At 53.0% G+C, this 12,068-nt stretch overlaps 5 protein-coding genes across 5 annotated transcripts; 3 read left to right on the forward strand and 2 right to left on the reverse strand.

Moving 5' to 3' along the window:
* Positions 1 to 2,240: 2,240 nt before the first annotated feature.
* HER10_EVM0008031 (uncharacterized protein) lies at positions 2,241 to 2,934 on the forward strand. Its single transcript, XM_035477568.1, has one exon. It carries the CDS (start codon positions 2,406 to 2,408, stop codon positions 2,862 to 2,864), a length of 459 nt encoding a protein of 152 aa, XP_035338614.1. The 5' UTR covers positions 2,241 to 2,405; the 3' UTR covers positions 2,865 to 2,934.
* Positions 2,935 to 4,110: 1,176 nt separating this feature from the next.
* HER10_EVM0006104 (actin) lies at positions 4,111 to 6,371 on the reverse strand. The gene is made up of 4 exons (XM_035475699.1): positions 5,466 to 6,371; positions 4,934 to 5,386; positions 4,566 to 4,880; positions 4,111 to 4,482 (listed from the first exon to the last, which is right to left on the reverse strand). Exons 1-4 carry the CDS (start codon positions 5,772 to 5,774, stop codon positions 4,420 to 4,422), a joined length of 1,140 nt encoding a protein of 379 aa, XP_035338409.1. The 5' UTR covers positions 5,775 to 6,371; the 3' UTR covers positions 4,111 to 4,419.
* Positions 6,372 to 6,554: 183 nt separating this feature from the next.
* HER10_EVM0013313 (uncharacterized protein) lies at positions 6,555 to 7,049 on the reverse strand (the record flags this gene model as incomplete). Its single annotated transcript, XM_035482675.1, has 2 exons — positions 6,691 to 7,049; positions 6,555 to 6,627 (listed from the first exon to the last, which is right to left on the reverse strand). The coding sequence occupies exons 1-2, from the start codon at positions 6,882 to 6,884 to the stop codon at positions 6,555 to 6,557; spliced, it is 267 nt and encodes an 88-aa protein (XP_035339095.1). The 5' UTR covers positions 6,885 to 7,049.
* Positions 7,050 to 7,891: 842 nt separating this feature from the next.
* On the forward strand, positions 7,892 to 9,566 carry HER10_EVM0004812 (GPI biosynthesis protein family Pig-F). The gene is made up of 2 exons (XM_035474444.1): positions 7,892 to 8,567; positions 8,629 to 9,566. Exons 1-2 carry the CDS (start codon positions 8,208 to 8,210, stop codon positions 9,043 to 9,045), a joined length of 777 nt encoding a protein of 258 aa, XP_035338298.1. The 5' UTR covers positions 7,892 to 8,207; the 3' UTR covers positions 9,046 to 9,566.
* A 1,959-nt stretch (positions 9,567 to 11,525) lies between these two features.
* Positions 11,526 to 11,751, forward strand: HER10_EVM0011347 (plasma membrane proteolipid 3; the record flags this gene model as incomplete). The annotated part of the gene is made up of 2 exons (XM_035480780.1): positions 11,526 to 11,649; positions 11,702 to 11,751. The coding sequence occupies 2 exons, from the start codon at positions 11,526 to 11,528 to the stop codon at positions 11,749 to 11,751; spliced, it is 174 nt and encodes a 57-aa protein (XP_035338908.1).
* Positions 11,752 to 12,068: the final 317 nt, after the last annotated feature.

Consider the following 12,068-nt stretch of genomic DNA (forward strand, 5'->3'; position numbering starts at 1 on the left):
TCACAAGCTGAGATGGAGGTAGATTGTAGAGACAAAAGTGTGTTCTCTCGATAGCCTGAAAGTCTGAGGATCAGATGGGATGGCAGCTTTGCGGGCCGCTCCGTTTTATCGAGAGTTTGAAGAAAGCTCGTTTCTGTTGCGATTTTAGATTGGAGATGCGGGGTGTAAGTGGCAGTCTGAAGTTGAATAACCTCACATACAGCAGTCCAATTTTGTCAAAGCCCCTCCAAGCCTTTCTTACTTTCTCAGTGCGTTGACGTTACACAAATGTCACTGTCAACCCAGTTGCCAAACATTCAATCCCCAAATGAAATTTGTGGCACTCGGTACCTTAATGTCGAATCCAAGGCTATACAGGAATGCGTGACTGAATCGTGGCTTCATGTCCTCGACGGCAACAAAATTGAGCTCATGGCGAAATAAAGCCAAGAACGCACGTCAATGGGGGAAGTGGACTGGCGCCAGACTATCGAACGAACCGAAGGCTGTCAAGCGAGCACGTTTGCCTCGAAACCGAGACGGAGCATCGTCAACGGAATTTCCTTCAAACCTGCAACAGGATCGTGGCATCAGACATGGGCCCAGAAAAGGTCTGCTGACACTCAGAGACGCGGCAAACGGATTCCCATTACCCCCAGGAAACTGATGACTGGTCGACGACAGGGTAGGTTGGCGGGGGCGGTAATGGTACAAGCGGGCAGGACCTCCTTGACGTCGTCGACAAAGCTGTTGGCCCTAGCCAGGAAGGGGGTGGGTGGTGATCTAATAGTGTCCCAGTGTTATCCACTCCTTCCAAGCCAAAACATGCCAGCAGCGATCAGGATCAGCTTTTCCCGAGCCGCTACGCAGTAGAAACGAAGGTCACAGAGGGAGGAGAGGGGAGAAAAATAAAACTCTGCCAGAGCTCAAGAGTCACTGCGAAATTCCGTCCAGCACGTTCCACGTTCCTTGCATTAGCCCCGTTTTCCCCAGCTCCCAGCCCTTCAGGTTTGTTTAAAGAGGAGCGTCGTGACCAGCCAGTGGGCCCTCCCGAGGCCACGCTACAGCCGAAAGCGGTAATCTATTAGCAAAACGTTACCCCATCGTTTGCTCCAGAATGGCGTCTTTCCACGGCGAGAATTTGACAACTGGAGTTTTTTGAAGAGTCACGAGGTCCACCTGGCACCAAGAAGTGGAGAGGAGGAGAGGAAAAAAAAATCAATCACCGCCATGGCGGATGAATTGAAGCTCGCCCTGTAGCTGCTCTCTTGCTCTTCGCAGTCCTTGGGGCCTTTGGGGTCATTGGGGTCCTTGGGGGCCTGACAATGATTGCGTAGGAATAACAAATAACGCAACGGGCGTTACTCGTTGCTTTTCTACAACTCTTATCAGTGAGATCATTGAGTGCAACCAAAAGTAGCTAAACTTGGATCTCGACGTTTGCTTATTGATGATAACAGAGAGAGCTCTTCTGTCCGGTCACAGTTTAAATGCACCGGCCAGCAGCTTGCGATATACGACCAGGGTAAGAGGGAGCTCAGAGCGCGTGTGTTGGTGGTGGTAAAAGACCTGGCAACCCAGAGAGGCATACGGCATATGCAGCATGCCTCCGGCAAAGACCCATGTCTCACACACATCTGACCTTGTCTTGTCATTCACTCACTGCATCACGACATGCATGGTCTTCTTCTGCTCACTCCCCACACCGGCTCCAACAAGTCAACAACAGCAAACCTGACCTGGCAAAAAGCGAAAGCCAAGGTCCAAGCTACCCATGAGCCTGGGCCCAGCCTAGCTAGCGTAGCTCCGCTCCCGTTGTTTCGGGGCCTCGGGGCCATGCTAATTTTGCACATTCAGATCTCTCCGCCTCCCTCACTCTGTGACTTGCTCGAGAGCCGCCCTCTCTGACAAAACTTTGCCTAATGTGGGCTCTCCGGTTTTATTCATTTTTTATTTTATTTCTCTTTCCTTCTCACACTAAGAAAGAAAGAAAAGTCTTCCACAATAGTACGTAGCTACGTACCTAGTGTACCTGCTCCATCACAAGTGTGAGAGAGCATACCTTGTTCGTTGCGAGTGCAACGCCGTCACTCAGCTCATGGGGCGTGGGAGAAACTTTTGCTTGTCAGGAGGACACTGCTTTGGTGTGTCTGTGAGGCTAGCCCTCCACGATCTCTTACTCTTCCAAGGACAAACCTATAATAACCTTGGCCTCCTCTCGCTATTCTCACGAGGATCCCCTTTCCCATCATTGACACATCCAAGACACATCTCACACATCATCGGCTGGTTACCCAAGTCTCCTCATCTGACAGTTCAGTTGACATCCATCCCACTTACACCCACTTCCACCACACACCAAACCTCAAAGCTCAACACCACCACCTCAACCAAACACCACACCCACAACACACACATCAACCAAGATGCCTTCCCAAATCTTCGTCACCGAGCCTCACCCCACCGTGGCACCAAACACCTACATCTACTCCGGCAGAGGCGGTTTCGGCAACATCCGCAAGGCGCCCCAGGTCCTCACCCCGGCCACCGGCATCACCACCCCTCTCAAGCCTGCGCCCATCCCCGCCGGCAACGGAGGTGCAACCCGTCGCTTCTATTCTGGCATTGGCGGCGCTGGCAACCGCCACGAGGCCCCCGAGCGTCCCGTCCGCACCTTTGACGAGGACTTTGACCGCCAGGAGGTTCGCGACCGCGCCGCCGTCGGCCACGTCGGTATCGGCGGCGCTGGCAACGTCACCCGCCGCGTCTCGGACGCCTCTTCTGTCCACAGCGGCGACTCGGAGGAGTCTGCGTCTACTTCCTCGCTCAAGTCCCTCAAGAACCGCGGCGGCAACTTCTGGCGCCGGGTCACCAAGGCCAACTGAGCATCTGTACACACCTCTCTTTTTTCATATAATCACAACGGCACGGCGTTATACGGAAACCAAAAAAAGCACACACGCATACGGAATGAATTATCAAGGACATAGCGGGAGCGGTCTCGGGATGGCTTCTATTTTCTGGTGAATGGCATGAGAGCGAGCGCGGCGGACACAATACCCCCAGATACACCCATCTGGTTGTTCAGCAAAGTAGTACTTGGAGGGACCATGGATGGGTCTCCTCTTGAATATCAAATGTTTCACATCTTCACAAATGACTCTAATTTTGGCCAATAATGTGACATAATCTCATGTGCTGGTCAATAATCAAAGTGAACCAGCTCACTCTCAGTGCAATCTTCTCTACTTTTCGACTCATTTCACTGGCTCCGTCTGCTGAGTTGTAGAGTAGTCTGGCTAACATGGCTGAAGCAATCTTGTACTAATCACGTCTTAATGAGCGAGGACTATCAAGGGACAACAAGCAAGTAACGAACCTTGAGAGGAGATTATGGTAGGCGAGCCTTAAACCTGCGCCTCAAACTGCGTATCCGTAGTCTTCCATCTCCCTCCAACACGTCCTCCATCTGGCAGGGTGGAATCAACCTAAACCGCTGTGACCGCCCGACAACAGCGATCCCCAGTCTCACATCTACAACCCTCACCTTCTCTCACCCGCTCCAACTCAAAGGAACCAACATCAATTCATCACGCCTCTATTCGATATCGTTGCATATATGAATACAACCATACGTACGCGCCAGTACTACCTACCCCTATGTCTCGTTTCTGGACCCCTACTCCAACAACAAACTCAGATGGAACCGTCGCGGTGACTCACTTACAACGGCCGAACCAGAACATCGATATATATTCATCCCTCACAAACTCATGACGCCCCTACTTGACATCTGACAGAAACATGCAACGTGACCGGGGGTTAGCAAACGCCCGGGGGCCCAAGAGACGATAAGCTGTTATAGATAAGACATAAGAAAAGAGATTGTTGACGCTATTTTAGCGAGACACGGAGATAGGGTTGCGAATAGAAAGAATGTTACGGTCCGGAAGGGAAAAAAGGAATATATCCATACCAACACAACCTCCGGTTCCCATAGGACGCATGTCACGCAACTTGAAAACGACCTACCAACTGGACCCAATTCATGCGGCAAGCTGCATAGTGTTGTACGGCAATGCATGGTCAAAAAGTACAAACTGCATATGTGATCAAAAGAGACAACAGGTTCGGGTATCATTCTCAACTTTCTAGCTGACCATTACCTCATATGCTGCCTTTTACCTATGACAATGGCTCCGTGAATGCCCATGTCTTTTGAGGGTAGGTAAATCTCAAATCCAGCCAATCGTCACTCTCTCTCTTTCTCGCTCCCAACTTCCATGTCATCTTAACTCCATCTACTCATCCGGTTGTCGCCCTCTGTAGGCCCAACAGGATGGTGAACACAGCTCTAGATCTATAAACGTCGACGGGAGGGGGGCCAGTAACACCATCTGGAAACCGCTTCATCGATATGAATTAAAAACAAGAACCGTCTCACGTAAGCTTGGTATGAATGATTTCCGGGTTCTCATGCCAGTCGTCGATGCTCACCCACATCTGTTGCAAAAAGGGATTAGCCTTGAGATTCCGCAGTAAACCAAACCCACGGGAAAAGAATAGGCGAGCAGAATTTGACCTACCTTTCGGAAAGTGCTGAGACCAGCCAAAATACTTCCACCGATCCATGTCGAGTACTTGCGTTCTGGCGGCGCGAAAATCTTTATTCTCATGTCTTTGACGGCCAGTCGTTGCAGCTCCGTCAACAGACGGTCACCGAAGCCTCTGGTCAGTGTGCTGCCGCCAGAAAGCACGATGTTGCTGTAGAGCGACTTGCGCAGGTCAAGATCCGTCCTGTTGATGGCGTCGACGACAATTTGGTGCACGCCAGGGTACTCAAGGCCGATGATTTCAGGGTCGAAGAGGATTTCGGGTGCTCTGAATCGTTCCGCACCGATCTGTAAACATAGTCAGCCCACTTATCTTTGCCCTCTTCCATAACGAGACTGACTTTAAGCTTGTGACCGTCCGGAAGAACGTATTCCACGCCCTTGGCCGGATCTGTCCTGTTTGCCCACTCCTTCTCCTCTTTCCTGGGGTCGTGAGCGACATAAGTGACAGACTCTTTGATGAGCCGCACAACCTCCTTCTCGGCGCTGGTGTGAAAGACGTAGCCGCTCTTCCGCAGCAGCATTTGCATGTACTCGGTCACATCGCGTCCTGCCACGTCTATCCGCCTAATGCTGCTCGGCATGGCGAAACCCTCGTAAACCGGCACTGCGTGTGACACTCCGTCACCCGAGTCAAGAACGATACCGGTCGTCCGGCCGCTAGCGTATAATGAAAGGACGGCTTGGATTGATGTGTACAGTGCCGGGACGTTGAAGGTCTCGAAGAGGATCTGAGCCGCTGTGTCGCGGTTGCTGCGAGGGTTGAGAGGTGGTTCCGTCAAGAGGACGGGATGCTTGAGGTGGGCATTAGTATCAAGAGCAGATATAGTGCGTCTCGCATATTGAACGAGTCATCTTCTGTGCCAAACGAACCTCTTCGCTAAGCGTCTTAAGGCCTTCGCCGTAGACGTACTCCCAAATCTTTTCCATATCGTCCCAGTCGGTGACGATGCCGTGCTCCAACGGGTACCTGATCTTCAGCAGGCCTCTGAGCTCCGTTGCCGCCTTCTGTCCGATAAAGACCTCGCCCTCGAGCGCGCCGGCGAGAACTCTCAGATGCTTGGGCCGACCGACGAACGAGGGGAAGTAGCATTTGGGCAAGTCGTCGCCTGCGAAACCGGCACGGATCGTACCAGAGCCATTGTCCAGGACAATTGGCGCGTTGTGCAGCGAGTCCGTCATCTTGTGAGATGCATCCGAAGTTTCAACAAAAAAAATGGTATTGTTTGTCTACACCTCGAGCCTCTTAGCCCTCACGATGCTCTTGCTGCTGGTCGTTTCGGTTCGTTTTCGCGGCGGAACCCCTTTGTTTGTTGGTCGGGCGGTGACTGCAAGTGGGGGCGATTCGATGCTTGGTGGCCCGATGGCAGTCAACAGAAAGCCGCACTCGAGCTTGATGGAAGATCGCTGGCACCTGTTTGTCAGGTATTCTCGTTTGGTCGTAGTCGCAGTTGCTCGCCTTGGAAGGTGATAGTGTTGTCAAAATAGTTAAAAGTGGCAGCTTCAACACGACGCGGTAGCAGTCCGGGGAGCTGCATGGGCGCGAATGAGGGACTAGGACAAAAGTGGAGTAGCGCAAGTCGGAGCTTCCACGCACAGGCCTCTCAGGGTCTCTTGTAAGTTGTAAGTGAAGTCCAGACAAGAGCACATGGGACGATACAAAGTTTAGGACTTTTATCGTGCTAACAAATTCATCTGGGCAGGCTTGATGTTTCTCGTGGTCAAATATGATTAGACGAGAGGATTTCAGGTAGGTTCTTAGTTTGAACAAAGTAAATTATGCATGGTCCGTATGGACTTCTACCGATGCTATAGGTATCCAAGAAGCCCCAGAACGCCTTCAGATGCTTGAGATATGTACTGGTATCTCGTAAATGTCCTAAATTCCCAAATATAACTTCCAACTCCTGTATCGTTGTTACCAATCATCCCATATTGTGGATCGACTATCCAAAAGGCTGTTTACATACGGCCATCGACAAGCAACATGCTTGCGTAGGGCCAGCCGAGGATGCCAAAAGCAAGGGGGAAGAACCTGTTTGGTGTAGTGTTAGTCACTGTCGTCTCTTCTGTAGCTAAGGCTGTGATGGCTTCTTACATTGCTGCGGTGACGGCACGCTTCTTAATCATGGCACCGTAGTAGGGCTTGGCGTGAACACCAGTCTGCGACATTCTCTGGAAGGGATGAGGCTCGAAGGAGCGGGCGACGTTGCGCATGTTGTGGAGGAGAGTAAACTGTCTGCGCTGAACAGCGAAGCGAGCAGCGTTGCGGGCGGCGAAGGCGGGAGACATTTTGAGTGATGATTGGGGGGTTGGGTTTTTTTTTTTGTTGAGTCGAGAGACTTCTATCGGTTTGATGGAGAGGAGTGAGGTGAAATGTAATACACTCGTACAAAAGATGTAGTGGAGAGTTTGTTTGGTGGTTGAGTTGAGACTCTGTTTGGTGTTGCTGATGTGTGATGATGATGAGAACGGGAATGGGAACACGATAGACAGGAAGCTGCTTTGGATCTTATACCAAGGAAAAGATTGTGCCTCCAGCCCGCATACCTACGAGATCTGTGAATCTTGACAAAGGACTCCGGGATTTCCAACGGCAAACGCCTATTGTGGGCAGATGGACGGGCATCTTTGCCCGTAAGATTGCCGTGCCTGGAGGCTTCTAATCTGGGCCGGGTCAAGATCATGCCATCCCATCTTGTAAACGGATCCCCCCAAAAGCTAGGGCCAAGGGTTTGGATTTCTGCAGCACCAAAAAAAGGTGTGAATCATGAACGACAACTATGTCTCATCCAATAGGCGCAGCCGCGAAAAGGGGGCAAGCGCAGCGCTTGGTAACGTGGTTCGCAAAGCCCGAGTTGGAGGGGGCCCGTTTGGATTCCAGCCGTTGTTAGCAACCAAGGAAAAAAAACTGACGTTGGGCGATCGTGCGTTTTCAGGTGGTTTCCTGACGACTGCCAACATTAATGGGGTGATGTGGTCTGACGGGAGGCACCGAGTACGAGCGCTGATTGGACAGAAGCGGGGCGAGGAATCCTGTGCCAATGACATGATCGCCATTTCCTTCAGCTATCGAACCACAGGCCCCGACCGGCTGGGTGCGCTGACGAGGGAGAATCCGGGGAAAGATTGACAGCTGCCTTGCTTCCGAATCGACAGATTTGTATCCTACAGATCCCGAAAAGAGGAGACCACAACTTTGAGATGAACAGTCATTATCCAAACAAGGCAAACCATGAGACAGTTACCATGTTTTCTGTGAGCAGAACTTACCGCAGATACGTACCTTACCAGAGGTACCGGTTTCCTCAAGGTGAACATGAGGAACAGTGTACGTGTCTTACCTTCCTTAGGTAAGCGAGGTAGTAGATAAATCTGGGGTTCGTTATCAGACCCTTCGCATCTTATCGTCATGTGATCCGGTCGGATCCGAATGCACGGTGCCCGCGCCTCGACGCGCCCGTTCCGGATTTTTTCCAAAGCCGTGGCCTTCCGGTACCCGTTCACGAACTCAACCCGTACCTTGCCTCAGCCATCGACCGAAACGACAGGAGACTGGGCTCCGAACCCCGACCGAATCGATCGCCTCACCCCATTCTTCCCCTTACCCACACCATGCCACTGGTCGACCCCGTGACAATGTCAGCGCCAGCATCATCAAAAGCCGCCTCCGACGCGGGCAAGCCAAAGGACAACGTATTACATCCTGTCCAGGCCCTGGCGAGTCCTGCCGCGCAGGTCGTCCGACACCTTCAGCCGGTGCTCATCTCCGGCCTCTTCCTCGCGCAGTTCAGCTCCCTGGTGACCGACCCCGTGCGAACTCTCCAAAACTCGCTCCCCATCGTTGTCGCGATCCAGGTCGTCTACGCCTTTGTCAGTCTGCCGGCAGCCGGATCGCAAAGCGCGAGGCCGTCGAGGAAGCCTCGGCCAGGCGAGAAGAAAAAGGTTGAGAGCACGGGGCCGAATATTCTCGTTGTAAGTCACAACATTCGGCCAGTTCTAGGAAGGCCATAACTGACTATTGGGAACCTCTCAGGCTATATTCCTTTCCCTCCTCCTCGCTGTCCTCGTTACGCCAGCCATCCACGTTGTCCTCGTCCTCTTCGGCGCCCCCTTTTTGACGCATGTACCGCATACCCTGCTCTGCTCCGCCAACGTCGCCATTCTCTCGCTCTTCCCGCTCTTCTACATTCATGGAGTCGATGCGAGCACCTGGGCGGCTCTCGCCAGTGCGGCGGCACCGCTGGACGAGGCATACGGCGGTCTCGTAGGAGGACTGTTGGGCGCGTGGCTCGGTGCGGTGCCCATTCCGCTCGACTGGGATCGTGAGTGGCAGAAGTGGCCCGTCACTATTGTCTGCGGCCTCTACGCTGGATACATTTTAGGCAAGACGATTGGCGGCACATTGGCATTTGGCAGGAAAATGGCTCCCTCGGCGCACGACGACGAATGAACTCCTATGACACTTAAACCAAGTCGACCCTACAAAATTATTTCTTAACAAACCGTAGCTGGAATAGCTTGCGGAAACACGGCACCGGTGGCGCCAATAACTGTCCAGCGAAAGTACGGACTTCGCTGCCTTGGTATAAACTCCAAGCCTGCCGTGTCATGTCCAATGCTGAACCAACCATGGCTGGTGGGCAGTAGCCTCAGACGTGCATGTCTAGGCAGTTTGGCAGTCTGGGATTGCCTATGAGAGCTAGTCCATCACTGTTGGCCAGACCTGGCTTTCGTGGGGAAACCGATGTATAGTAGCAGAGTCGATTGCCAATGAGGTCGCTTGGCCCGGCCGAAACAAGAAATAAACATGTTAATAATAGCCTCGGGCCTGGGAAGTCAACGGACACGCGAATGTGACACTACATCATCGGCTCCTTGAGCCTCAAGCGTGCGCAAGTGTGGCGTTGGTTGCGACGAAATCGCAATAATTGTTCAAGGCACGCAACATCCGTCGTGGCATACCTCACAATTACCAGCCACAGCTAGCCTTGCCGCAAGCCTGCCGGTCATGACCAGCCCTACGAGCTCGGAGCGAGGGCGATATTGAGGATTTGACGTCTTTTCGCCGCCCACGTTGGATTCCCCGTTGCAGAGCGGAGACAGGCCGCGTCTCCTCCCTAGCCCTGCGAGCTGCCGAACCGGCTTGGCCCTCTTTGCCGCCGGGCATGACCGGGCCCCTTGCGTCATAAGTCACGAGGGCCTTGGGTCTCATTGGTGAGACATGACTGACAGGTTTTCCTATGTTGTTTGAGAGGAAGAAGAAGCGGAATTAGGACGAACGAAGAAAAGGAACTCTCAGGTGGAGGAAAAGAGCCACCTGGATCGCCAGTGCATTGCGTCCTTCTCCGCAGCGAGCGCGGACGGACCGATGTCCGTTGGAGAAAAGAATAGCATCAACCTTGACTTCTTGAGTTGTTGGGGGCCTCGACATGGACAAGACAGGCAGATCCTGGAGACACATCTGTGGCTGAGTCGTCACTGTTGCGCCATAGCTCAGCTTCCAATATGTGGCGTTTGTGGCTCATGACATGCACGTTAAGGCTTGCGTGCATGGGGATATCCCCTGACCAGCTCGAAGCTGTTTTAACTGGATGACGATGGGTGGAGCCATGAGCGAAAAGAGCAAAATTAAGAAGAGCAGACCCCACCAGCGCGGCGCTAGCAAGGGCTCGGTTGATGACGTAGCACCCACCTTTATCGCGTCCACCGAAAAGAGTTCACGCAGCTAAGGTGCTAAGGTACATGAGGGAGCACGTATAGCAGTTGAGCAGGAATTAACTGTGCAAGTTGCTCAAGGTCGTCGGACTAACCGCACAGAGCCCCTCAATGACGGCGGGAAAGGGCTGGGCAAGAGGGATGGAGGGACGCGCAATGGGTCTCGATTTAGTAAGGATAGATCGGAAACCGAGGCCACCGCGATCCAAGACGATTGAACATCGCGAAAGCGCAGAGAGGAAACAACGACGAAGACGTAGGGGGGCCGATTGTTTGCCGTGGAAGCGAGCTTCGGAGGTCGAGAGCAGGCATCGAATCCTCGTCAATGGGATCTGAGAAACCTGGCAGTGAGCACTGAGAGGTCTGATGCAGCGACAAAGGCATGACAGGCAGCAGGAAGGTCCAGATGCCGTGTGTCCCAGTGATACGTCGTAAGGGGCTCCCATTTGCTCCGCTCGGGTGCTTGTTTCCGCGGGCGCAGGAGGGGAGAGCCTGCAGCAGTGCAGAGGAAGAGGAGGAAAAAGAGACAAGGTCATTGCTAAAGTGGGCGGAGGTGTGGCTTGTCCGCAACGCACGGCAAGAGCCATCCCATCTTTTCCTTCTTCTCTCAAGGCGTAAATGGCCTAGCCAGAGGCCCAGAGCTTGCAGTTCGTGTGGCCGTGTCCTGGTGCTGCCGCTTGTGCCTTATTTTCCTTGCCGCAGCAAACCGGGAATGAGTCGATGACGCAACTCCTCTCTCATACCACACCCCCAAGCCTTTCCCGGCACGACCAGACGCTCTTGTTGCTTGTTGGCTCGTCTTGGGAGGCTGCGCTTGGGTACTTTGGGGGGGAGGACATGTCTGCCGGGCCTCACTGGCCTGCCACCTGCGACTGGCTTGTCCCTTGTCAGACGTATCCGTAAGGTAAGGTCAGGTTGGTACGGAGGAGAGCGGGAAGGGGTGGCCCATGCAAGTCCACATCACATCACTGTGAGCTCGTCCTTGTCTTTTTTTGTATTTTTTCCTGCGCTGGGCTGTGGCTTCCCAGTTGGCAGTTGCTCTCATTCCTGCTATATAACCATCTCTTCCCCAGCCCACTTACTATTCAATTCCCCTCCCCTCATCAACCAACGAACTTACATCCGACATCACACATCAGATCTTCAGGATCCCGTCACGAACTATCCTACACAAACAAACAAACACCGTTTGACAACACCAACACATCAACCAACATGCCTTTCACCGCCTCCGATATCTGCAAGATCATTCTTGCCGTCATCCTCCCGCCCGTCGGTGTCTTCCTCGAGCGTGGCTGCGGCGCTGACTTCTTCATCAACATCCTGTTGACCATCCTTGGTAAGCTTGACAATTCTTCAGGCACTGTGAACTTGGTTAACAATAGTAATAGGTTACCTCCCTGGTATCATCCACGCTCTGTACATCATTCTGAAGTACTAAGCGAATCGTCGCTGAAATTCTCCGATCGTAATCGCCTACACGAGAGGACATGACGGTATCCAGCAACGGAATCGACGTGACCTCTACCTACTCTCAAGGATGTGTCACCACGCCTTCCCGAAGAGTGTGACGCTGTAGGCGGTGGCCGGGCATTCCAGCGACCTTGGCTCTCCGTCTCATCCGGCAATGCTGGGGGATCCTCCTGCGCCAGCTGCAAGGATGCATGCTGCTCTGCAGGGTTGGCCTATTACCCCCTACCTCACCAACCTCCACCACTATTTTTTACGACAACGACACAGCAACGGCCTCTTTTCATA

This window comes from Colletotrichum scovillei, assembly GCF_011075155.1.
Source record: "Colletotrichum scovillei strain TJNH1 chromosome Unknown Contig00001, whole genome shotgun sequence".
In the NCBI taxonomy this organism is placed as follows: Eukaryota; Fungi; Ascomycota; class Sordariomycetes; order Glomerellales; family Glomerellaceae; genus Colletotrichum; species Colletotrichum scovillei.

Excerpts from the sequence above, each read along its gene's own strand:
- HER10_EVM0008031 (XM_035477568.1), top strand. The coding sequence starts at position 2,406 with ATGCCTTCCCAAATCTTCGTCACCGAGCCTCACCCCACCGTGGCACCA.
- HER10_EVM0006104 (XM_035475699.1), bottom strand. The coding sequence starts at position 5,774 with ATGACGGACTCGCTGCACAACGCGCCAATTGTCCTGGACAATGGCTCT. Across the intron at positions 5,387-5,465 it reads TTAAGACGCTTAGCGAAGAG|CATCCCGTCCTCTTGACGGA; the intron begins GTTCGTTTGGCA and ends GCCCACCTCAAG. Across the intron at positions 4,881-4,933 it reads CGGACGGTCACAAGCTTAAA|ATCGGTGCGGAACGATTCAG; the intron begins GTCAGTCTCGTT and ends CTATGTTTACAG.
- HER10_EVM0004812 (XM_035474444.1), top strand. The coding sequence starts at position 8,208 with ATGCCACTGGTCGACCCCGTGACAATGTCAGCGCCAGCATCATCAAAA. Across the intron at positions 8,568-8,628 it reads CGGGGCCGAATATTCTCGTT|GCTATATTCCTTTCCCTCCT; the intron begins GTAAGTCACAAC and ends GGAACCTCTCAG.